The following is a 27,314-nucleotide window of genomic DNA, read 5'->3' as shown; positions in this document are numbered from 1 at the left end:
AAGAGCTCTAGCGATCAACGCAATTTCAAGACTATCAGTGGGGACCACAAATTCATAGAGCCAAGGCCTTTCCTATAAATAGTTTATTCAAATTCGCTGAAAAGATATACACGTACAGATACAGATACTAATATACATGAATACATAGAGACGTGCATATACTGATTCTATGAGAGAGGCTGGTCTGCAGAGATTTACAGAGTAGATCCGGGCGAACCACGAGACAAGGCCGAGAGGTGAGTCTCCGAGCAGAGAATCCTTCCAATTCCCGTAGTTAAAGCTCTGTGTGAAGGTCAATTCTACTGGGAAAGCAAGCCTGAGAGGGAAGCTTTCCTCTCCATTACTTCCACACGCTGGCAAGCACAATCTTCGTTCAGAATCTGTGTCAAGACGTTGACACTTCTTCTATATTTGTTTCTAATCCCTATTTCATCATCTGTATTCACATTTCTAATATTTCGTTCACACCATGTATCAGGCGCTTAATCTTAGTATTAAATGTTATAATAATTTTGATTGTCATCTCTCTGTCTCTTTCCATACATCCATAATCCATTTTCTTCATGATGTGTTCTTAATCCCATGGGTAAATAGCAAGAATTAAGCGAGTGAGTTAATTTGTGTTAAGGAAACAATTAAGTTTAGCTAAAGCATGCTCGACAGCATCTTCACCTGTGAGAGCAGAAGTGAAGATGTCATTCCACCTATCGAGAGAAGGTTGGAAGAATGTGTTATCTAAAGCAAGAAGTATTTCAAGAGATGGAAATAACCTTGCGTTCATCACGTTCATCCATGTTTCACCATAGAGATATGAGAACACGGTCGATCACCGATAGGTGTACGCCAAGGGAAAGCGGAACCTTAGTTGCATCTTTAAAGCAATTGACAAATTTGCGATGTTTCTACTATTTGCTCTCTCTTTCTTATTCATTCATAAAGACTTGTCATCGCATACATCGAATCTTTATACAACTTCACAGTCAGTTCTCGACCTCAGTATCATGTATCATGTATCTTGTATCGTGTATCATATTAGTTTAGGATTTATTTTATTAATGCATTTTTACTTTCACTGCAATTTATATTTCTGTATAAACCCAAATTCTTTATTCATTGTTAAAAACCGGTTGCATGTATCACAATAGTAGCGCATTAATGAAAAAAATCCCTGTGTTCGACCTCAGATAATTCAGAGAAACTTGCGTTGAAATTATACTTTTTTTCAGCGCAAGGAAACTTGTGACAAGCACTATTACATCGCATACTACGAACATATCATTAACAACGCATATACTTAGACGTAGTATCACATAGAAATTCTCTTTATCACAAGCACATGAGCTTGGGGCACATTATCTATCATCACGGTGCATGCATAATAAAAAAGAATTTAATTCTTAGCGTTACAAGTTTATGGCGCCGTTGCCGGGGACATGAGCTTGTATGCTTCATTCTTTCATCAGTAATGTACATAAACGATAACACGGGATAACATTCCATTTTTAGCGTTACAAGTTTATGGCGTCGTTGCTGGGGACATGAGCTTGTATGCTTCATTCTTTCATCAGTAATGTGCATAAACGATAACACAGCATAACATTCCATTTTTAGCGTTACAAGTTTATGGCGCCGTTGCTGGGGACATGAGCTTGTATGCTTCATTCTTTCATCAGTAATGTTTATAAATGATAACACACAACATAACATTCCATTTTTAGCGTTACATGACATTCATCTTAAACTTTGTATTTAGGCTCTGTAGAACCTTTTTTCTGTCGCAATTTGTTGACAACAGTCATTACTTGGGTGTGATATTCCACAATTACCTCCGTCTTCTTCATTTGCAATATATAATTCAAACTCACCACTTAGAGTTTGTAATCGCACCTTTTTCACACAATCAAATGCTCTACAAGTCGATTACAGCTTTTCCCATGGTGCCTTTGACGTATTGGCATCACAGATGGTCTCAAACATTTCTTCATCTACTGATTGGTACAAGATATAGAGAGCCTTCTTGTCCTTTTTTTATGAGAGAAAAAGACATGAAGGACTCAAATGAAGAGAAAGTGTTCTTTTCATTTAACCAAACATGTCTTCATTTATATAGGCTTACAAAAGATAGCTATAGAATATCAATAGTTACAGAAACCATAAATGTTACTAAATGCTCATAACTACTATTATACATAAAACTCCTAAATAACTCAAAAGCCACTATGATTATAAAAGCCAAAAGTCACAAATACAGTTTAATATTAAAACCTGTTATATTCTCATTAATAATGAAACCTTTCCTATACTCATCAGTCTCAACTAAAAATTTAGTAGAATAGTCTAGGATGGGGTGTGACAATAACGGTTAAAATTAAACTAATTAGTACTTAATTTTATTCCGCTGCTTGTTTAAGATGATCATTGAATGGCTTTCATCAATATCTTGTCAATCACTTCCATATCTTGCTTGTATACTAATTGAAGTCCACAACATCTTACCATCAAATCTGGGGTATCAGCTTCAATAATAGCCCAAATACAGGACCTGTGACGAAAAATTTCACCATATGTGTTTCTTGGGCTGTAATAGAGCCAAACAAATTGGCGTTCATGTAGCCAGATGAATCTGTCCTCAGTGATACTATGAAGGTGTAATGGTTCAATTAGTCCATTCTCAATTGCAAATTGACAAATCAGTTCATGCCTTGTAATTGATCCAAGATTGTTGAGAATTGCTGTTGGATGTTTGTTGACTTGGAAGAGTGTGCAAACTAGAAACCCCATCCAATCGTTAGTAGTATATAAATTTGGAGGCAATTCGATGCCTGTATGATTCTTTGGAGATAGTTGATTAAACAGCTGGGGAAAGTTTCGCCTTGGAATAACGAAGTCAAATGTGTTTTGAAATCGATCCTATGAAAATATTAACTAATTTGATTAGTTAGTGTATAAGAACAATAAGTATGAGAAAATGTTAAGGAATGATCTAATAGTATCATTATAAAATCGACAAATAAAGATAAACATAAATGATAACTAGTAGATAAAATCGATATAAAGACTTATATGATTCACTAACAGTGTATTAGCTACATTCACAAGTAGAGGAACAAAGTAGTTTTTTATTAGAGAAAAAATATTAGATTACAAATTAAGAGATATACTAATAAAGTTAAAGAGTACTCCTCTAAATCCTAGGGTTAAAATCGTACATATCATAAACGAAATAAATATGAGACAGATCGTACTTAGTCATTTGGAGGACCAAATAATAGATTCAAGACATTCCAACAAATATACATGAGAGTGAGAAAATTATTTGAAGATTATTGAATGTGGCTACTCCATCGAAATCCTTGACGCATGGTTAAATCACACTTTTTGGTTTCTTCTTATACCCAACAATATAATCTTATCCACCATAATTCCTAACGTCATCATTTGTTGAGAAAAAGAGGTTGCAAGCGAATGTATTAATTTAGGTTTTATTTGATAACCATTTGGTTTTTTGGTTTTGAAAATTAAAAAAAATTTCTCTCAATTTCTTGCAATGGTTTTCATTTTCTTAAGTAAAAGAGTTGAAATCTTTTTCAAATTCGAAATTAAAAAAAAAAAAGATTTTAAAGACTTGTTTTTAGTTTTCAAAACATGCTTTGTTTTTTAAAATATTAGTAGAAAATAGATAATAAATCAAGAAATTTATAGGTCGAAATGTGTTTATGGTCTTAATTTTCAAAATGAAAAATAAAAAACTAAATAATTACCAAATGAAACATTAATGATTGAATGCATAAGGATGAGAGATCAGCAAATAATAATGTCCACACGAGCATAGTTTAACCACTATCTCTCCGAAGTTCGTAAATTTAAATATCTACCCTCTTTGTGATCATAATGTTCAAAACAACGGGGCAGAATATTAACTACAGATTGATGCATAAGAAATAGATAAGAGATAATATTAACTAATGAACTAATGCATAGAAGATTGAGAAAGAAAGAGACTCCTCAAGGAAAAAAAAAAATATCATTGATGAATGATATCATGCATTGATAATCTCTAATCATTCAAATTTTTGTCAAGTTTGAAACTTTTAATCTTATGTCTAACTAATATATCCTTAAACTTTAAAAAAATGTAACATAAATTTGTAAAATTTTCAAAATTTTGTTTCAAGATATAAAATAATAATTTTACATCAAATAGTAGAATATTAAATTTTCAATTTTGTGATATATATACAAAATTAAAAGTTCAGAAGGTCGACCCAACCAGAACTTGAATTTGTACTTTATCAAGATATTATACCAATGATTGAATGCATTAGCAATAAGAGAAAGAATAGTAACTAATAATATGAGAGCTAATGCATATAAGACAATAAGAAAGAGAGGTAAATGGACCTTTGAATCCTTTTGAAGGAAAGAAGGAATGCTTTCTTTGAGTTGCAAAATGTGGCTCCTTTCCATATTTGGACTAGAAGTTGAATCCTGTTGAGGATAAGCATTTGAATTTTGCTCCTCTTCCCACTCTTGTATAAGCAAATCTTGTCTTGTTTCCTCTTCCTTGTTCTTTGGATCATACTTATGAAATTGTACATTCCTTAACATGCCTTTAACATAACTTTGGTCATAAAATTCATGCAATTCAACTGGAGAACTCAACACATTACTCACAATTGTGTTGACAAATCCTTCAACATCTTGTTTATAAACAAGACGTGCACCACAAAGCACAGCCTTAAAGTCTGAGTCATTGCATACAAATGCAAAACGAAGATGCCTCCATTGATTTAATCTATATGGATAAACAGCTCGAGGTTCGAAAAACATCCAAAGTTGATGAGAATCATCGAACAACTCTTCATTCAAGTAAATAATTGATTGTCTTTGCATTGTATATTCATCATTTTCCACTTGGTAAGAGAAAGAATGAGATTTTGGTGAATTCTCATCCGCTGAAAATACTACAAAAAAGGCCAACCCCATCCACTTCTTGTCTTTATGCAAATTTGGAGATATCTTGATTGTGATTTTAGGCTCTTTTAGTTGGAAATTGAACCAACTTCTTGAGATTTCTTTTTGAGGAAAAATGTAGTATTCACCATAAAGCTTCAGTTCCTAAATGAAGATATGAAGAGAGTTAATTTGATGAACATATATGTAATTAACTTAGAGTTTTTCCCCCTCAATTAATTAGCAATTTTTACAACACGGGTTATTCCTCTGATTGCTTTGAGATGGAACACATGTTTATCTAAGGGACAATTACAAATATATCAATTAGGCTCAAAGTATTTACATATATAGTTACAATGCAAAAAGCAAAATTTAAATCCAACCTACAAAGCTTATTAGTGATAAGTCATATTGCTAATAAGAATCTACCAATGATAGAGTCTATCACTAATAAGAGTCTATCAACAGTAGATTTTACCACACTTTAAATTTAAAATAATGATTGTAAAACCTAAATAAAAATGATGAATTGGAAGTATTAGATAAAAACTTGACATTCCTGGAGAAGATTATATTTGATAACTATTTTGTTTCTTATTTATAATTTTTAAAAATTAATTCTGTTTCTTCTCCATTTACCATGATTTTGTATCTTACTTTATGACTGACATTCTTAGTCAATTCTAAAATAAAAAATAAGTTTAAAAATAATGTCTTTAGTTTTTAATATTAGTTTACTTTTTGAAAGTATTGGAAAAAAGTAGATTAAAAAGAGAAAGAAATTTAGAGATGTATGAAGTGCTTTTAGACTTAATTTTTAAAAATTAAAAATAACAAACGAAAACCCTTTTAGTAACTATTTCGTTTTTTGTTTTTTGTTTTTTAAAATTAAGGTTATTTCCTCCTCATTTCTTACAATGATTTTCTTTTAAGTACAATGCTTGAATTCTTAGCCAAATTCCAAAAACTACTTTTTTTTAGTTTTCAAATTTTGGCTTGATTTTTTAAACTATTAATAAAAAGTAGATAACAAATGAAAAAAATTTCGAACCCGAAGTAACATCTATAGGCTTAACTTTCAAAAACAGAAATAAAAAATAAAATGGTTATCAAATGGGATCTACTTGATTACTAAATATGACATAAATTATTTTCCTAAAACATGAAGAGTTAGAGGTATAGCATAGAGAGAAAACCTCAAAAGTCCTTTCAAGCGTTGCCTTGATATTTCGTTTTAACATGATAGAGTAGTCACTTTCATTTTCGTCGATCTCAGAAGATGCATTCATGGTGGAACAATCCTCTATAACCTCACGTGGTGGTCTACTAGGTCGAAGTCTTGGAAATGACCCAATTGTCCTGCCACAATGCATCAATTATGTAAATACTTTAAGAAAGAGAACAAATAATAATCCTTTAGTTAATGTAGGAATATAATAAGGATAACGAAATGTCTATCGTGCTTAACAATGGTACGATATTCTTCAATTTAGGCATATTCCACTTCAAAATGTCATGTCAATAGAGATAATTGTTCTCACTTATAAATACCATAAATCTCTCTTTTTCTAACCAATATGTGAAACTTGAATGTTGTGTCGGCTGCATTCAAGTTGGATAATGCGGAGAAGTCTCTCCTTCTAAGCATATGTGGGAAGATATATTAAATTTTACTGATCTTTGATGTACAAAATCTCTTCATTTTTGTAGCTATAGCACTTCCTTTAATGCTCTAAATTGGATGGCTTTTCTATATTCTATCCCTATTTGTATCATTGCACCTTGGAGCTTCTCTCTAGCTCTCGCATTTTGTATTCATGATTAATATACAACTTTTGGTTTTCGAGATATGATAAGGGCATTATTAGTTTGGCAATCTACTTGATATACCTTGATGTACCAATGAACCCATCTACATCTTGTACATTTGTTAAATAAGAATGTTGTACGGGCTACATCTATATCTGCACAGTCCAAACGGTGTCCAATAAGATATATCATATGTGACATATTTTTTATAATTTTTTTACATAACAAAGGAGGGATGCATGCATGTACCTAATCTCTCCAATTAGAATTATTCGAAGAAAAATGAAGTAACTTAGTGTCAAGGAAACGAGATAGCAAGTTCCATTCTATTTTTGTAGCTCTCCTTTTTGTTTTAAGTTCAACAATATATGTGGAAAGAAAATTAGATTCTTTGATTTTTGGTCGATAATATATATTAGTATGATTTAGCTAGTTAAGCTATATTCAGGATGGTAAAGAGATTGAAAGATATATATATATCGAAAGAGATTTAATTGAAATACCTTTGTAAGGCATTGAACCAAGTCGTCTTGTAATGAGCTCCACCATCCAACAAAGTAGAAACATCAACACGATTCTGACGATTCAAAATATGATCAACGATTGATGTATGATATCTTCCAGGAGATCCAAAAAAGGCTTTGATAATCTTCCCAATAAAACTCCCTGCATTTTGTTCATACAATATTGAAGCTCCACACCATTTTACCTTCACAAGTGGGTTATCAGTCATTATTGAAACATCAATGCAACAACATTGGTTCAACCACCCCGATATCCTTCTCATTGGAATGTAGAAAACAGATAATCCCACTGGACTTTCCAATTCATCTTTGTTGCCATCAAACACTAGGGCTGATTTTAGAGGACATTCATCTGTTTCCATTTTCACTATGAACTCACAACAGATTTTTGAATTATTATTATTGCTAATTTCATGTTTTTGGACTTCAAATGAAGCACCTAAAGCAATTCCAATCCTTGGATTTTCTTCATTTATGTAATCTGGTGGACAATGTGCTGTGATTGAGAATCCATATCTTTTTTCATCAAAGCATGCTATGAAGCTAGGATATGGAATCACAAAAAAATATTTTTCTTGTTGCCATGTGAGTACCTGCAAAGTTCAACTAACAATATAGGATTAAATTTACCCTAACCTAACAACATCAGCTTTTGAATTTTGTGCAGTTAAACATTTTAAAAGAATAAAGATTAGTAGGTACATCAGAACATCTTAACTACGTTGACATATTCTTAACACTCGTTCCTTCATCATACTCCCAATCCAAAAAATGTGCATTGATCCATAAAGAACATAATACAGAAGGAAAGTGTAAGAGCTACAGCAAAGAGAAAACACAAAAGCTAAGGCAAAGACTAAAGAAAGATCTGCCAGTGTTATAGAAGACGCATCATAATTACAAAAAAGAGGGATGGCAATTCAGACATGATAAATAAAAAGCTAGAGGTCTCGTATTTAAACTTGTATATACAACAACCATCCACAAATCTTTACTGCAATTTGATATTGTTCACTTTAGACATAAAATCTCATAACTTTACTTTTAGTTTCACCGAAAAGACCTCATGCTAATAAAAATAATGTTCGTTAGTTTAGTTTTATACGTTTGATATTCTTTAATTTCGTTTTTTTAGTTAATGTGCAACTTTTATACATAATTGTCAAGATAGAAAATACCTATTCATTAATTTTCCTGTAAATATATAGCTAGAAAAACATTACTTAGAAAATGGTAAGAACTTCAAATTACATTCATTAATTTTAAAGTTAAAAGAACCAAAGTGATACTCCTAAAACCATATATTTATACCTTTAAAATAATTGAACTTAAGTTCAAACGTAATAATAATAAAAAAAAAAAAAAAAAAAAAAAAAAAAGAGACAACTGAATAAAATTGAAAGTTACTTGAGATCACAAAAGACTAAAATTAGAACTTGTGAAGGCGTCATATAGACCAAAATTAAAAAAAAAAAAAAAAAAAAAAAAAAAAAAAAAAAAAGAAGAAGAAGAAGAAGAAGAAAAAGAAAAAAAAACATTAGGAAAGAACAAGGGTACTTGCAATAATTAACAATTTTAAGATTAATTAAGTGTATAGCAATATTTTTAAGGAAAAATCATATAAATAGAAAAATCCCAAAAATAACTTTTTGTTATAAAGTGTAAATATTTTTAAGTATTTTTTATATTTAAAAAGAGTTCATTTTTAAATAAATATAATAGAGTCTAATTGTGATAGACTCTATCGTTCATAGACTTCTATCAACAATATGATCTATCATTGATAAACTCTGAGAGCTAGATCTACATTTTGCTATATTTACAAAATCTGTTGCATTATGTTATATCTATTAATATTGAGTTTGATTGCTATATTTGAAACTATTTTATAAGCAATAGACTCACTTTAACAAAATTAGTGTAGCTAAAATCATAATTCATAACTAAATTAGAACTTTGAAAACTATAGAGATTAGCATAAAAAATTAAGAATTGAACTAAAGAAAATTGACGAAGGAAAAAAAAAAAAAAAAAGAGTAGACAAACCTCAATGTATCTTTGAGCCATTGTCCTCAAGTGAATAGCAGAAAGGCGAGGCTGATCAATTTTGTAGCTTTCAGATGGTTCATTGGATATAGGACATCGAATGAAAGTCATTCCCATTTCACTTGAAGGAATTTGTTTCTCTTGATTGTAATATTCGTTTAGAGAAACACAATCCCTTGCTTCCACATCTCTTACACTTAATGGAAGCTTTGGCAAACTCAAAAGATGAGAACATTCCACCAAAAATAGATCCCTCAAATTAACAAGATGAGAAATGCTTTCAGGCAATTTGGTAAAATGATTTTGACTTAGATGAAGAATTTGCAATGAAGCTAAGCTACGAAGATCATTAGGTAAATCTCCATCCCACAAATTACAATCACTCAAATTCAAAATCCTCAATGAACACCCAAAATGAAACCAATTTGTCACTTTCAACCCTTGATAATGGGAGAATTTCCTAGTGAAATTCCAAGTAGGGAATAATGATTGAAGAAATTTGCGAGATAGTCCTTGACAATTTAGTATTTCCAGTTTGGTCAAAAGTTGAAGAGACATTGGAGCTTGATTTACACAAGTGTTAGTAATATCAAGCTTTTCCAAGCAAAAAATATTTCCTAAACTCTCTGGAAGACTATCAAGTTTTGAGCAGCCATTTAAATTGAGGGTTTTCAATGATGTTAAACAGCCAATAGCGGAAGGAAGTTTTAGAAGATTTGTGCAATTTTTGAGATTTAATAGAACAAGTGCTGTTAAATGTCCTATTGATGAATGCAAATTTTTTATGGATGTTTCATCCAAATGAAGCTCTAATAAATGGTTCATGTTTCCTGAGATTTTTGGGAAATGGGTGAGATTTGAACACCCTGAAAGAACCAAAATGTGGAGAGATTCTAAGCAAATATTGAAAGGAATAGTTGTTAATTTCTTGCAATTTCTGAGGTCCAATTGAATTAGATGCTTTAGATTTCCCAAAGAGTGGTGAAGTTGGTGTATATCTACACAACCACTCAAAACCAACCTTTCAAGATTTGGAACACCTGAGAAATCAGGAGTCTTGGATAGGAATTGAGAATCACTTAGATTTATGACTTTCAATGTCTCCAAGCTCTGCAAAAAAATTAATAGTAAAAAAACAATCATTGTTAGCAAAGTTTAGACCTGGGTTAAAATAACATTTTTCTTTAAACAAAATACGAAAGGAAAGTAGGATCAAAAGATGCCTCGAAATATCTTACTAGGTTGACACACATCCTTAACACCCTCACACATCTTGAATCCAACAGTAGAGAGATATTCAATAAAAATGGAATAAAGTTCAATATGTATATAAAGGGCTAAAGAAAAGCTCAACACAAAAAGATAACTGAAAGGTCTTCTAGTTAAGAACTAATGCAGAAGCATCAGAATTATAAAAAAGATTGAATTTTTGTGCTTCAGAAAGCTGCCAACGGTACAATATCATCCCATAAGTGACTAGCTATGTGGCTATGGTTAAAGTATCATTTTGGATTCTAAACTTTCAGACCTGTTTTGCACTCCGATCTCTATAATTTTAAATTTCTAAATTTTAGTTCTCTATCTCATTTCAATAAATCTTAAAAATTAGATCTTATTGTTAACTTGAAGTTGATTTTTATTAAAATTCTTAAAGTTCTATTAATAATTTTCCCAATATCTTTTCAAAACTTTTAGGGAGAAAGCTAATAAATATTAAATTAATTTTTAAAAAGTTAAACTATAAAATGATAATGGAGATCAATACTATGACTAATTGAAAGTATGAGGACCAAAAATTAGAAAGTATTATTTTATAACATGTAGTTTCATCTCAAAATTAATTGGCAAAGAATGAAATAGTTCGTCTATCTTATAAGGAGTGTAAGATCGTTCTTCATTTTTCCAATATGAAATTCTCAATAAGTACGATATATATAGACTAAAGTAGAGTAAGTCTCGAAATAGAAAGACAAAAATTATACTTTAAACACTAAAATTTTTTAAGGACAAAATTGAAACCATGAACATATGTTAGGGAGAAAAGTTGATCAAACTATCCAGTATATGGTGTGATTAGAGAGATATTCCTAAGTCCTAACAAATGAAGATTTAAAATGTTAAGAGGCAAAATTGAAAGTAATAATTCAATGTTATTGTTGATGTACCTTTGATGTAGTCCATAGATGTTGAATAGAACTATTAGGCAACTCAAGCTCCAATAGGTTAGTGGGATTGAAATTTGATGGTAAACACTTTAAAGGATAACCATGCCAATTAAGAAACCTTAGCTGATCAGAGAGATATTGAAGTTCTTCAGAAAGATAAACATTGTTCACTTTCAATACTCTTAGATTTGTCATTGCCGAAAATGATTTGGCATTCAAATGTGACTCTCCCTCCTCATCCATATCCATCATAATCCCTCCAATTGCTTCTGTTCCCTGTCAAAATTAATTCATCATACATATAACATATATGTTAGAATTATACATTTTTATCTTTGTGTTTAGAATTGTGTCTCAATTTGGTCTCTAGGGATTTAATATTTATATTTTTAATCTTGATTTTTCATTAAATACTCATTTTCAATCCTATTAATGTTTATTAATTAAAATAATTATACTAAAATTAGTTTTCACTAATCTTTGATCACCATCAAAAGTAATTTTAAAATTTTACATCATAATTATTTTTTATTAGTTAGTACCAAAATGACCACTAGTAAAATCTTGAGGGCAGAAATATAAAATACTTAAACATATAGACCAAATGAAAACTATACTCAAAACTAAGGGTATAAATATAGTGTAACATCTTAGAAACACGGGGACCAAATCGAAGTTAAACTAAAAAATTCAAGGGTAAAAGTATACCATTTTGAGTGCAAAAGAACCAAATAGAAACTAATTAGATTCAAAACCTAGTTACATAACCAATATTTGTTTTTCTTTAACCAATATTTGTTTTTTTTTTTCTAATCATATGAACTTATTAAATACAATTTTAAACGTTTAAGGACCAAACTTCCAAACTTTACCTATACTATAGATGGCTTAAAAGTATCAATTTAGAAACGTACCTTATCACGACTTAGAGCACGATTTATATCCTCACGAAGCCACAACCTGCTTCGTTTTTCGGGTTCATTCGGAAAATTTTCGCTGACAATCCTTTGACCCATTTCTTGTATCAAATCATGCATTTGTATCTTATCATGTGGTGTAGTAATAAGAGATTTTTCCTCCAAAATTTCTAGTCCAAGAACAGCAAGAAATTCAAAGCTTTGAAGAATTTCTATTGCTTGTTTCTTACTCTTCTTCTTGAAAAAACATGCAATGTCAAGAAAAATTTTCTGTTCAGATTCCTCTAACATATAATAACTAATTTTCAACTTTTCAAGAATTTCCTTATCACGAACTTCCCACAACTTTTCCACTGCATTTGTCCAATCCTTCATTGGTTTGTTACGTAAAGAGGATCCAAGAACCTCAATTGCTAATGGAAGGCCACCAGCATAGCTTACTACTTGGCTAGAAAGATCATAATAGCCTTTCTTTGGATGGTCTTCTCCAAATGCCTTTTGTGAAAAAAGCTGAAGAGCTTCTTCAATTTTTAGCCCTTCGACATTGTACCTTCTTTCGATTCCGTGCGAAATAAGGAGATGTTCGTTTCTCGTCGTAACGATGACTCGACTTCCCGAACCGAACCAATCCAAACCTCCAGCTAACTTTTGAAGTTGGCTTAGATGGTCGATGTCGTCAAGAATTATAAGAACTTTAAGATTACTTATTCTTCTCTTGATCAATGTAGCTCCATCAGCATTTGGGATGTCAATATTTCGTTTCATTAAAGCTCCTGTTAGAAGTTTTTCTTGTAACGAAGCTAAACCTTCCTTCTTTAAAGCTTCTTTGACATTGTCCAAGAAATAATATCTCTCAAATAAATGGGAAACACTTTTGTAAATGATTCTAGCGATGGTGGTTTTGCCAATTCCACCCATTCCCCATATTCCAACAAAGCGTACGTCATCTAAACCTATTCCCATAAGCATATTTATTTGGTGTAATCTTGAGCTAATTCCAACCAATTTATCATCATATCGAAATAAATCAGGACGCAGTTTGTTGAAAATATGCATCACAACTTCATTGATGGTCCCTGCTTCAGATCTACATCGGTTTCATTTTTAGTAATGTTCTCAAAATTATCAAGGTGAAATATCTATAAACATATTGTTATTATCAATGGAATTTGGTTAAACATTTAAGCCCTATCTGCATGTATGGCAAAATGAGGCTGAAATATTAAAAAATGCAAAACATAAAATTTATTGCAAATATAACAAAATTTATCTTCATCTCATTGAAAATATCCAAAAAGACCATTAAAAGCATAGAAAACAACGTTGGAAATATAAAATATCACTTATTCTATCACTGATACATAGATATCACTTATGTATAATTAGGTTTCAATAATATTATTGATACACTAATACCATTGATATCTATCTAAATCATATCTTTGAAGTACTAATATCGTGGACACATGGATATCATTGATATCTATCTAATATAAACTATTTTAAATGCTATAATTGCCAAATTCATGAAAAAAAATATATTATGTATTCACTATAGTTAATTGTGGGTTCATGGAAGAATAACATTCATTGTAACTGAAGAGAATTTCAAATAGTCTTCATTCATCGGTGAATTAAAATAATTGTAATCATCAACTATAATAATAGGAGATCCAAATCTTGGGTGGACTATAATAGCCAAGTCCACCCAACTCAAATTGAGGTCCCAAACACCCTCTTTTAGGTTCCTTACCTTGGTGTATATATCATCAAATTAAATTTAATAATGAACATTTTATCACCTAACAACTTAGTTTTTATAGTTTCTTAACAAATTTGATCACCAATGAATGAATTAATTTATGTGTATGAAATTTCATTGAAGTTTATGATAATTTTTTTAACCGTTGGAACTAAACTGCTATGATTTATAATATATAAAGACTAAAATATTATTGTTACTTATTAAAGTTGATAAACTAAATTGTTACAAACTTATTTCTACTTTTGTATCAAAATTTTGCATTTAAAATTTTTTAATACATAATTACATTAAAAATATATGATTTTCATAATATAAATATAACATTTTCGGTTGCAAATACACTTTACTAATTCTTGTTCAAGGTAAATATAGGGTCATTTTTAAATATAGAAAAATAAATCAAAATATTTAAAAAATGTAACAAAATTTTTAGAACTATCAATGATAGATGCTGATAGACACTGATAGTCTTGTATCAATGTCTATCATTGATATTGATAGACACTGATAGAAGTCTATCATTGTCTATCAATGTCTAACATTGATAGTTCTAAAATTTTACTATATCTTATAAATATTTTTAACAGTTTTATCATTTGAAATAATTTTCTATAAATATATGTATATTGTAATATATAATAGAGTATATGATATTATAAAATATTGTAAAATATGCTGCCAAAATGTTTTATGTTTGAACTCTTATTTTCATATTGTTTTTTATTCTCATATCACTAACCAAATAATCCTATCTTTTAAACTAGAAATGTTTTTGAAAGGAAAATAGTTATTATTAAAGTATTGATTACACATTTTACAAGTAAAAGAAAAATTATTAGAAACAAAGTTACTATAAATTTACATTCTATTTTTTATTATTGATTTTCATTTGGATTTTTATAAGTGAGAAGATTCCTCTTATGTTTTCTCACTAATCTTCCTTTCCCATTTCTCTCATTTATTCTTCTCTCTCTAACTTAAAAATACCACTAGCTCTCTTAATTTACTCCATCTTTTAGCTTCTCTCTCTAAACCTTACACCTTCCTCTATCTTTTTTTAATATATCTTTTGATCTCTAACTTTTCTCCCTTGGCCTCCAAAAACAAAAAATAAAAAAATTCTCCATCTAATTTTTTTTCATGGAATTTCTCTCTTCAGCTTTTTCCTCTAGAAAATATTTCATCTCCATCCATCCATATAACTTTTATTCCCCTTTCTATCCATTTAACATATCTATATATACCCAACTTAATAAAAAAAAAAAAAAATAGAAAGCATAAAAATGGTTACCAAAAATGTGTTTTTTTTTTAATTTTTAAAATAGAAAATAAGAAAAATTATTTTTAAAAAATAGCAAATTTTTTTTTTTTTTTTTTTTTTTTTTTTTTTTTTTTTTTTATAAAGGCTTGTAGAAGTTGATAAGAGTGATATAGGCATGGATAGAAGTCAGTTTTTTTTTTTTTCTATTTCGGTAAATAATCTAACATTTTTGAAAATTTTTCTTTTTTTTTTCCTAAACGAAAATTAACTATAAAGTTTTTAAACAATTTTAGGAAATATTTCTTCTACCCTTGTAGATCTTATAATTATATTAACTCTACAAAACATACAATAATATAGAAAATGATTGAACTACAAATTCACACCACATTAAAAGGGAAAAAAATAAAGAGAGTGAAGAATTACTTAACTGAGAATCTTGGAGATGCCATCCAGAGAGATGGCCAACTTGCTGCATTGAATATTTCCAGCTTTTAACTTCTTCAATATTAATCTCAGGATTGGCTTCATGTTCAATAAAATGCTTCTCAAAGTTCCCCTTTTGGTTCCTCACATGGGCTGGATTTATTAGGTAAAATATTGGAAGAACCAATTGATCTCTCAACTCCTTACACATTACAATTTTCTCTATTTCCTTCATACAAACCAAATTCCCATAATTCTCTGAAAAAACCACGATCGAAGACCTCGATTCTTCCACCGCTTTCATCTTCTCCGTTAATGGTTTCCCTCCATCTTCTTCGTCTACGTCGTCTCTAAAAACTACAATCCCTTTATCTGTGAGAGCATCGTGGAGATCGGCCGTGAAACTACGACCGGTGTCCTTAGCTCTGTGGCTAAGGAAAACATCGTAGTTTTGTAAAGGAGGAAGAGGAAGAGAGATAGAATAACGAGGAGGAGGAGAAGATAAGGATGTTATTGAAGCTCTTCTCTCCATTGTTGCTGGAGAAGCCATTGAAGGCTAGGTGAGAGCTGCTCTGATACTAACAAAAGGGATTGTAATGGTTTAGATAAGAAAATTGAAGTGTTTTTTCTTCTTCTAATAATTAACTCAAATGGGCGGCCAAATGAGACTCTCTCTTTCTTTCATGTGGAATTTCGTTAGGTGGCTTAAATTGTTTACAAATCTATTATTGTGTTCAAATTTTATATTCGTTTCATCTTTTGAGGCTTTATACTTTTTTAAATAAACAGTTTTGATGGCCCCATTTTTTCTTTGGAAATTTATCGAATCCATGTTTTATTAATATGACATGAAGGTCCATAAAGATTAAATGAAACAAAATCGATACACGTTTGATAACTGTATTTTGTGTTTTCTGTTTTTGAAAAATTATGTTTGTTTAAGTATCGTTTGATAACTATTTCATTTTTTTTTTATGAAAATTAAGCTTATTTTCATTTTTCATTCAAATATTTTGACCATCATATCATAAAATCAATAAAATAGGAATGACTATTTCAAACCAAAAATATTAATTTGATAACTAAATCAAATAAACAACACGTCTAGTCGGGATCCAAAAAAACATTTGCAAATATAATGTTCAAAATAAAACCATAAACTATTCTGTTTGAGCGACAAACTCAAATCTCAAACATTTTGCATGGAAGCATTTTCTAGTGTCCCCATATAGCTTTATCACGAGTCTCGTCTGTTCCTCGCCGGTCCATTTCTGTCATTGCATGAAAAAATAAAAGAAGAAAGAATGAGTATAACAATTCCCAGTAAGTGACCTGTACTAGGTCTTCTAGGTAATCTATTAACTGGTCTATCTAGGCATCGGTGTACACCCATATCATAGCAGACGTAGTGATCCCAAAGGGTCATATTTAGTTATAAATGTGATCCCGAATGAACACGCATCAGTCATAATATATATCCCAAAGGTATACGAATCAATCGTAAACATGAACTCTGAGGAACATGTATTAGTTATAGTGTGCACACGTTAGTCGTAGGTGTGTATCCCAAAGGTACACGATCATTCATAAATGTCCACATATACAATCATTATGTGGTCCCAGATAAACACACAATCAATCATACATGTACACCTGCCTAAATAAAGAAGTTAATAAGAACCATATAAACTTAGCATGCATCAATTCACATATAACCCCTTTGTAATATTTATAGTCATTTATCTTAAGGATAAAATTTCCAGTACATTCTCAGTTAACTTTACATAACATCACAATCAAAACAACCCAACTAGTCCATATCATGAGATTAATAGTCCAACCAATCTAAATTAAACAATACAATCGTTATCATGCAGAAGAAAACACTGGTTCAAAGGCGAACCAATAGAAAGATACTTACCTCGGATTGAAATTCCAAAATTAATCGAAGAAATCAATCTCCAATAGAAACTTGAATTAGTATCCCTAACACAGAGACACAACGTTCAAATTAATCCAAGAAATCAATCTCCAATAGAAACTTGAATTAGTATCCCAAATACCTAAATTTTATTTCAACAAATTTAAATTCTTTCTAAAGCTCTCCAATAATTTACCAAATGCTTAGTTTTCTCTAAATCTAATCCAAAACTTCGCTCAACAATTCAAATCTATACATAAACAATAGTTTAGGATCTAAAATCCAATTTTCAACATTTATAATTAAACTAAAAACTTCCATAGTCTAAATACTAACGACAATTATGACGAAATCAACTCTAAGCGTGCTAGACAACGTCTTAAAACCTCTGAAATCTTCAATCTAGCCCCAAACATGATTGGTATTAACCAATTGGAACTAAAAATTAATGGACATTCAAAATACTCCAAGAAATTCACAAAGATCTTTAACAAAAACTGGAACAGCTATAGATTTGTCCAAACAGTGGATTCTGACGTTTGCAACGGCAAAAACCTGAGACGCGTGATAGGAATGGTTTGTTGAAATGTAAACTTGATTTTAGGTTAAAATTAATTTGGCCTAGCCCAAACAAAAGTCCAAGTTCTAAAAATATCAAACCTTAGAATATTCTAGAGAAATTACATGTAGGAAATATTAGAGCATTTTGTAGATTCTCTAGAAAGTATGGGAAAAATTAGTAATTGTAGAGAATAGTCTAGATAAATATTTATAACCATTAGATCATGAATGTGTTGGCAAAATCCTAGCCATGCATTTTGGGAGTCAACTAGTATAAATAGGAGGTATGTCTTAGTATTTGTATCAAGCCAGAAAATTATAAATGCTCAATAACACAAGTAGCCTCTATCTCAATTCTTTCTTCAAATTTCCTCCAACCTCCAAAATTTCCTTCCAAAAAAGTGGTATTAGAGCATAAAGACTCTTTTCTAGAAGATGGCAAGCAATATCATGGTTCCTTCCAAGTTCCTATGCTCAACAAAAGCAACTACGATAATTGGAGTATCAAGATGAAGGCTCTCCTTGGCTCACAAGATGTGTGGGAGATCGAAGACAAAGGATATATTGAATCGGAGAATGATGGTGGTCTTTCTCAAGCATAAAGGCATACTTTGAGAGATTCAAGAAAGAAAGATAAGAGGGCTCTCTATCTAATCTATCAAGAAATATATGATGATGCCTTTGAGAAGATTTCGGAAGCAAAGATAGTGAAAGAAGAATGAGAGAAGCTTCAAACATCATACAAGGGAGTAGATCCAGTTAAAAATGTACGTCTTCAAACTCTAAGAGTTGGGTTTGAAACTTTGCATATGAAAGATGGGGAACCCATCTCAGACTATTTTTCTAGAGTCTTAACTATCAACAATCAACTTAAAAGAAATGGTAAAAAAATTGTTGATGTTAAAATCATAGAGAAAATACTAAGATCATTAGATCCAAAGTTTGAACATATTATCGCCATAATCGAAGAGACAAAAGACTTGGAGGTCGTGACTAGAGAAACTCTGATACAAGAGTACCTCTGAGTGGAAGCGGATCGTTCCAAACTCATTGTGACAGAATTACCACATTTACAATCTAACAGACAATATATACATTATACAATAAATTACCGACATGCTTTGAAAAACCAAACAACAAGAGAACAGCAAAACATACCAGTTGAAGAACTTTTCTTCACCAAAATCTCGCTCTCTCTAAGGACTGCTCCTCTCCCTCTCGCTGGGAAAGTCCACTCCAATCATTCATCAAATCACCCAGTCGTCTACTCGAACAACCTCCACACAAACACAACAATAGGGATGACACCACAACTTAGAACCCTCGATATTCTCGGTGTGGGCTCTGTTGGATTTGGTAGAGGGAAGGCGGAAACGAAGATCGTATACCACGACCAAACAAGTGGGAGAATATCGGGTATATCGTATAGACAATGCTTGATCGTTTAAATGAAGGTGCACGATCATTTAACAAATAGGTTGCGATAGTAAAGACAATCGTTTAGCTAATGCTCGGGTGTACAATCGTTTACGAAAAAGCTAGACGATCGTTAGCAATTCCTATTTGACCGTTTAGAAAGAGGTGCGAGTGTATACGATCATGTAGAAACTTTGAGCTATCGTGTAGGCTCCCGATTTTCTATGCTATAGGTTATATACACTCCGTGAGTGAATTATGTGATCTCTTGCAAAATGAAAATGATTTTCATTTTATTCTTTAGTTACGAAAACTGCATGCAACCTCCCATTATAATACGTTTACGGAGAAAACGACGACACAATTATCCTATAATTGTTCAATTCAAAATAATAATATAATAATATTATATTCATTATCCTATGATTTAATATCATATATAAACTATCATCAATAACTCTTGCTGATGAAGCGGACCCTTCAACAATTCTTATTGAAGTTTTAGTAGTTTTATTGGAAAGCTCACGTAACACAACCTTACTACGTGGACTGTGCTCCCTAATATGATCCTCTTTCATGAAAGTAGCGTTCTAGAAACAAACACTCTGTTTTCCGACGGATCATAAAAACAACCCCCTCGTGTACCTTTGGGGTATCCTACAAAGAGACACAACCTCGACCGTGGTTCCAATCTATTCAAGAGTACCTACGAGTGGAAGCGGATCTTTCCAATTTATTGTGACAGAATTACCGCATATACATTCAACACATACTAATATGCATTCATAATGCTAAAGAGATCAAGAGATCATACCAGATGAAGATTTCTACTTCACACCAAGTCTAATACCCAACCGTCTACCTTGAACAGTCACCACTCAGAGCCCTCGGTATTCTTGGAATGAGAATCCAAAGTGTGGGCTTCGTTCGGATTTGGTAGACGGAAAGAGGAAGAGAGATCGTACACAACGATGAAGCAAGTGGGAGATGAGGTCGTCTATCGCATCGAGATGCTTGATCGTTTAGGTGAAGTATACGATCGTGTAGAAAAAAGTAAGCGATCGTCTAAACGATCGTGTAAGAAAGGATAAGCGATCGTATAAACGATTATGTAGGAAAAGGATGAGCGATCGTCCAAATGATCGCACAGGAAAAACTAAGCGATCGTCTATACGATCGTTTAGTAAATACCGGGAGCTAAATGATCGCTTAGGAAAAAGGTAAACGATCGTTTAGATAATAGCGCGCGATGGTGTAATCGGTAGCGATCGCTTAGCAATATCATATATGTAAACGATCGTGTAGTCACTATCGTATAGGCATTGATTTTCTAAATGATGACACTATCTTTTCCACAATGTCCGCACCTTTGTTCTCAACACACCATCAGCTATTTATAATGCACTCATTCATTATTTATAATAGAAGAGACGTTGTCCCATTTCCTTTATAACCGTCCATTGAATGTGATCTTATCATATTCATAACATATACATTAATATCATATATTGATATAATATTTTCCTTTACTAGATATAAATCATATTTATATCCAATTTCCTCCAAATTAATGTATCTCATACATAAAGTTAATTATATCATATTTAGTTAACTCATTCAATTATATCGTATATAATCGAACTCCCTCTTGTCAATTTGAATATTTTAAACTGATTTTCAATTTGTATCCAAGCTACAATGGGACCTTATGAACCTATGGCTCGAAGCTTCAACGGTACGTGAATAGCTGACTAAACTCTTTAGTCACGATATCTACCATCCGTTAACTGCAAGGCATTCCACTAAAGACCGACAGTTGAACTCTTCTTACCATAGATATATTTATATGTCCATTGGATATAACCAGTCATCAATACGATGACCCTTCACAGATGCTCATAATTATAGTAGGCCAATTTACAGTTTTGTCCCTATAATTACATCTTCCTCCTTAAGTACCATTGGTCCCTCTAATGAACAATACAACATAGTCCTACTATGTGTGAACACTTCTCGGGCTATGAGAAGATGTGTGGCGCCACATCGTTCAAGCTCCGGGATCAGCCCTTAAGAGAGCAATCTATCTACTTACCCCTACTCTGGGGAAGGAGTGAACTCCATCCTGTGAAGCTGTGTTCCCAGCTCCCAAATCAGACGAGTCCCCAAAATGGTAGGTTTGAGACGGTGTTCTGGCCACTCGAACCCATGCAAATCAAAGGACCGCCTTCAATGGCAGGAGTTCCCAACTCACTCAGGATTGAGGTCATATTACCTATGGTATTATATGACAAGACATTAACACTTCGATGTCAAGTCTTATACAAACTCTTTGTATAGAACGCTCCTGCTCGCATGTTTACTACACGAATGAACAGGATCATACCATCTGTGACAAGTCACAACATTTGTAACAATTCCATAAAGTGGGCCGCATCCGTAGTGTTACCAGGATAAGGTTTCCCTCCTACATCCATCTACTACAGACTATTTTTGTTGTCACTCAAGACATGATCCAGTTGTATGTCACTACATATATGCTTAAGTTACATAAAGACAACCAGGGATATTAAGTTTATTAGTTTGTGGTAAAATAAAAAATATCTAAATGTGCAAAGCCAAGTAGTGAAGTAAATATTATTTATATTATACATCACAAGTGTTCGTACAAAGTTGTTTACAAACTATATAACACGAGACTTTAGGACACAAACCCCAACAATGTGTTGGGCAACCCCATATGCGGATGTGACGTAAACTAGCTTTACGCCTGTTCCACAACTCTAGAGGTGTTCTCGCAACACTATTGGAAGGAACACATTTGAGTATATACACTGCAGTCTCCACTATAAAATGAGTCCAATAAGGAAGCGTAACTCATCTTCGAACGAACCATGTCAAAAAATGTTTTATTTCTCCTCTCTGCTACACCATTCTACTGAGGTGTACTCAGCGCTGAGAGTTGGGAAACGATTTCATGTTCTATCAAATAGTCCTGGAACCCCGAATCCAAAAACTCTCCATCTTGATTCGATCGAAGTGTTTTAATCCATTTATACAATGCATTTTCAACTTCAACCTTGAACTCTCTGAACTTTTCAAAGGATTCAAACTTCCATTACAAAAAATAAACATACCCATACCTAGAGTAATCTTCAGTAAAACTGATAAAATACTCATAGCCTCCCCTGGCTCGCACATTCTTAGTACCACAAGTTCATAATGTACTAACTCTAGAGGTTCTTTGGTTCGATAACCTTTTCCAGTAAAAGTTATTTTAGTCATCTTATTCTCAAGGCAAGATTCTCACACCGGTGAAGAATTTTTCTCTAACTCACTTAGAAAGTCATTCTTCACCAACGTCTCAATCCTATTGAAATTGATGTGCCCTAATGGAAAGTGCCAAAGTTGGGCATTTTCTTTTGGAGAAACACGTTGATGTTTATTTTGAGTTACAACAGTTTTAAACATCTTTATGCTATGGAGGGAACTTAATGCTAATGACCTTAGCACATACAAGTTGTTTTCCAGTTTTGCTGTACAATTTTCTACTCCATCGTTATGAGTAAAGACTTTATTCACATTAAACTGAATAGTATATTTACATTGTAACAAGCACTTTACAGAAATTAAGTTCCTTTTCAGCTTAGAAACTACAAATACATGTTGCAAAATAAGAAATCTGTTCTGTAAATTCAACTGAATCCCTCCCACTGCCACAGCTGAGACGACGTGTTCGGTGCCTACTCGCATCGTCATCTCACCAACCTTTCGCTAGCGCCAGGATCTAATCCCCTAAAAAGAAGAACAAACATGATTAGTGGTGCCCCAATCAATAATCCAGGCAGAATCATCATTCTCCACTAAACAAGTTTCTAACACCAGTAAATCATATTTACGTTTGTTCACCTTGGCCTTACCCTTGGCCACCTTATTTTCTTTCAACAGCGAGGACAATTCCTCTTCCAGTATCCGTCTTGGTTGCAGTGGAAACAATTTCCTTTGTCAACCAGTATCGGACGCCTATTCCGCTGGACGACAGGTAGTTGGTTGTCAATCGGGTCTATCGTATAAACAATGCTTAATCGTTTAGAAGAAGGTACACGATCGTTTAGCAAATACGTTGCGGTCGTATAAATGATCATTTAGCTAATGCTCGGGCGCGCGATCGTTTAGGAAAAAGCTAGACGATCGTTTAGCAATTCCTATGCAATCGTTTAAAAAGTGGCGCACGTGTATACAATCGTATACAAACTTTGAGCTATCATGTAGGCTCACGGTTTGCTATGCGATAGGCTGTATACACTCCGTAAGCGAATTATATGATCTCTTGCAAACTGAAAAATGATTTTCATTTTATTCTTCGTTACGAAAACTACAAACAACCTCCCACTGTCATACGGTTACGGAGAGAACGACGGCACAATTATCCTATAATTGTCTAATTAAAAATAATAAATATAATCATATTATCTTTATTAACTTATGGTTTAATATGACATATAAACCATAGTGTTTTCTCCTCCACTAGATATAAATCATATTTATATCATTTTCCTCCAAATTAATGTATCTCATACATAAAGACAATCATATCAAATATAATTAACCAGATCAATCATATCATATATAATCGAACTCCCTCTTGTCAACTTGAATACTTCAAACTGACCCAAAAACTGATTCTCAACTTCAATCCATTGAGCTACCAAGGGAACCTTATGGATCTATGGCTCGAAGTTCCAACGGTACATGAATAACTGACTAAAATCTTTAACCACGAGATCCACCATCTGTTAATTGCCAGGCATTCTACTAAAGACCGACAACTAAACTTTCTTACCACAGATATATTTCAGTGTCCATCGGATATAACCAATCAATAGTACGATAACCCTTCATAGATGCTCGTAAGTACAACTACACAAATTTACCGTTTTTCCCCTTTTATTACATCAACTCCTTAAGTACCACTGATCCCTCTAATGATTAATACAACATAGTCCTTCTATGTATGGACACCTCTCAGGCCATGAGAAGGTGTGTGGTGCCACATCGTTCAAGCCCCGGGATCAACCCTTAAGGGAACAATCTATTTACTTACCCCTGCTTCGGGGAATGAGTGAATTCCATCTTGTGTAGCTGAGTTCCCAGCTCTTAAATCAGACGAATACCCAAAGTGGTAGGTTTGAGTCGGCAATCTAGCCACTCACACCCACGCAAATCAAAATACCACCCTCAAAGGCAGGAGTTCCCAATTCACTCAGGATTGAGGCCATGTTACCTATGGTCATCCTAGTGAAGTGAAGTCTCTGTCATGAACGTCGTTATACAACGAGATGTTAACACTTCATGGTCAGGTCTTATAAAAAATCTTTGTATAGGATGCCCCCGCTCACATATCTCCACATGAATGGTCAGGATCAGATCATCTGTAGCAAGTCACAACACTTATAACTATTCTACAAAGTGCGCCACATCCGTAGCGTTACCAGGATAAGGTTTCCCTCCTATATCCATATATTACAAACCATTTTGGTTATCACTTAAGACATGATCCACTTGTATGTCTCCACATACATGCTTAAGTTACAAAGGACAATCAGGGATTTTACTTTATTGGTTTGTGGTAAAGTAAATAAAACATCCAATGTTCTTAGACAATATGTGAAGAAAATATCATATATCATACATCACAATAGTTTGTTCAAAACTGTGTTTACAAACTACAGAACATAAGAGTTTCGGGCATCATTCCCAACAGTGACCATTGAGTAACTCATGGGTTCGTTACAACTATTTGAAGAAACGAAAAAGAAGAAGGAAGGAATTGTTGATCAATTGCTCAAGTTGCAAGTTGATTCGACTATTGGAGCAATTAGTTCGAATAATAGAAGTGAACAAAGACGAGAACATGGTGGGCATCGAGGACGAGGAAAAGGTCATGGACAAGGACAAGGGCGTGATTGGAGACCCTATGAAGACAACAACAATAACTCCCAAAGAGGATTAGGAAACTCAACAAAAGGTCATGGACAAGGTGAAGGAACTTTTAATAAAGAGACCCATGAGCAGAAGCGAGATTGTTCCAAACCCCATTGTGACAAAAACATATACATTTACAATCAAACAGTAATAGTTATGCAAAACTCTAAATTACAGTATGCCACAAAAGAGAAATACTATGGTTAAAAAGAACTTACCCTTGAAGAACTATTCTTCTTGTTTCCTCGTACTTACTGCACAATCGTTCAACAACACGAACGAATCTACACTCGAACAGTAATCTCCTCATTAAGAACTTTGAATGAGAACAAATCTTCACTCGTCCATCGAACAGTAAGAAGACACCGCCAAAAGGCTACCATGGTATTCTTGGTGTGAGAATCTAGGAGTTTGGGCACTATAGGATTTGGTAGAGGGTATGAGGAATTTTACATATCGTGTAGACAATCGAGTAAGGGGAAGATAGTTTTAGTCTATCATAATGACAGTATACTCGATCGTTTAGAAGACAAGTTACTATCGTATAGAAAACTCTTACACGATCATGTATGCTCTTAAGCTATTGTATAGCTTATGCTTTTGATCGTCCGATCCTCAAAATCTTAATACTTAACGAGAAAGCAAGAAAACTTGTGACAGGAACACATAGTCATTGCATACGCGCTTAACACATATTGAATATTTTCTAGTCCAACGCATGACCGTCGACGCATAGAGATTAACATAACAAAAGATTAGTGCATTTTTCCTCTCATTAGAAACCCGTTATCATAAGTCTAGGTGAATTAATTTTAAACAATTTAAAATTAATTATGACCTATGTATGCATTCAATCTTGATTATCAATTTTAATTCTAATTCATTGAACTTACAACCTTTATAAAATAATGAATTTGTCGAAAACATTTTTCATTTGGATTAGGACGACTTTGATTAAATATAAAGTTTATATTAATCTAAGTAATGTCATCTCTATGCAAAGTTCATTTTTAATCTAATTATAACTCTTATAATTATCATTCATGAAAAATAAACATGCATACTCATCATACATTATAACACTTATAATGCATGAATATGCATACTCAAAACATGCATTCAAATAATATAACAACTATATTATAATGCATGAGCATGCTTGTATTAATCATTCATCTAGAACTATAACATTTATATTTAGATATGATGCACAAACATGTTTATCCTAAGGTGGGATTTTAAAACTATATGGCATACGTTATGCGTATAAAACTATATGAAACCTATGATAGACCAAATAATTGCACCTTAATTTCAACAAAATTAAAATTACAAAGGAAATTCGTCAGCTGGCATTGGAAGAGACTTTAACGATCAGTTATCTACTAGAAACCTTTCTTGATGCACAAAATGAGATGTACAAGTGTTTTTCGCTGAACTCCACGCATGGCAGACAAAGCACTCGATGCATGGGTTTTGAGTAATACATGCATCAGACAATGAAGTTCAACGCATGGGCATCGTCCTTTCGCATCACATGGAATGTGTCCCACGCATCGTTCATC

At 32.5% G+C, this 27,314-nt stretch overlaps 1 protein-coding gene across 1 annotated transcript; it reads right to left on the bottom strand.

Annotated features, from left to right (window-relative positions):
* Positions 1–2,203: 2,203 nt before the first annotated feature.
* Positions 2,204–16,605, bottom strand: LOC120079350 (TMV resistance protein N). Its single transcript, XM_039033511.2, has 8 exons — positions 15,875–16,605; positions 12,415–13,504; positions 11,501–11,776; positions 9,336–10,445; positions 7,269–7,882; positions 6,153–6,315; positions 4,402–5,118; positions 2,204–2,910 (listed from the first exon to the last, which is right to left on the bottom strand). Exons 1-8 carry the CDS (start codon positions 16,417–16,419, stop codon positions 2,416–2,418), a joined length of 5,010 nt encoding a protein of 1,669 aa, XP_038889439.2. The 5' UTR covers positions 16,420–16,605; the 3' UTR covers positions 2,204–2,415.
* Positions 16,606–27,314: the final 10,709 nt, after the last annotated feature.

This window comes from Benincasa hispida, chromosome 6 (genome assembly GCF_027475165.1).
Source record: "Benincasa hispida cultivar pf3 chromosome 6, pf3_genome.v1.1, whole genome shotgun sequence".
NCBI lineage: Eukaryota > Viridiplantae > Streptophyta > Magnoliopsida > Cucurbitales > Cucurbitaceae > Benincasa > Benincasa hispida.
Note: the sequence above shows the minus strand (reverse complement) of the source record. Positions and strands in the feature narration are given on the sequence as shown.

Bases quoted from the DNA above. Each gene is read 5' to 3' on its own strand.
- LOC120079350 (XM_039033511.2), bottom strand. From the start codon at position 16,419: ATGGCTTCTCCAGCAACAATGGAGAGAAGAGCTTCAATAACATCCTTA. The intron at 7,883-9,335 runs GTTTGTCTACTC...TGAACTTTGCAG, and splicing joins TGGCTCAAAGATACATTGAG to GTACTCACATGGCAACAAGA. The intron at 6,316-7,268 runs GTATTTCAATTA...GCATTGTGGCAG, and splicing joins TGGTTCAATGCCTTACAAAG to GACAATTGGGTCATTTCCAA.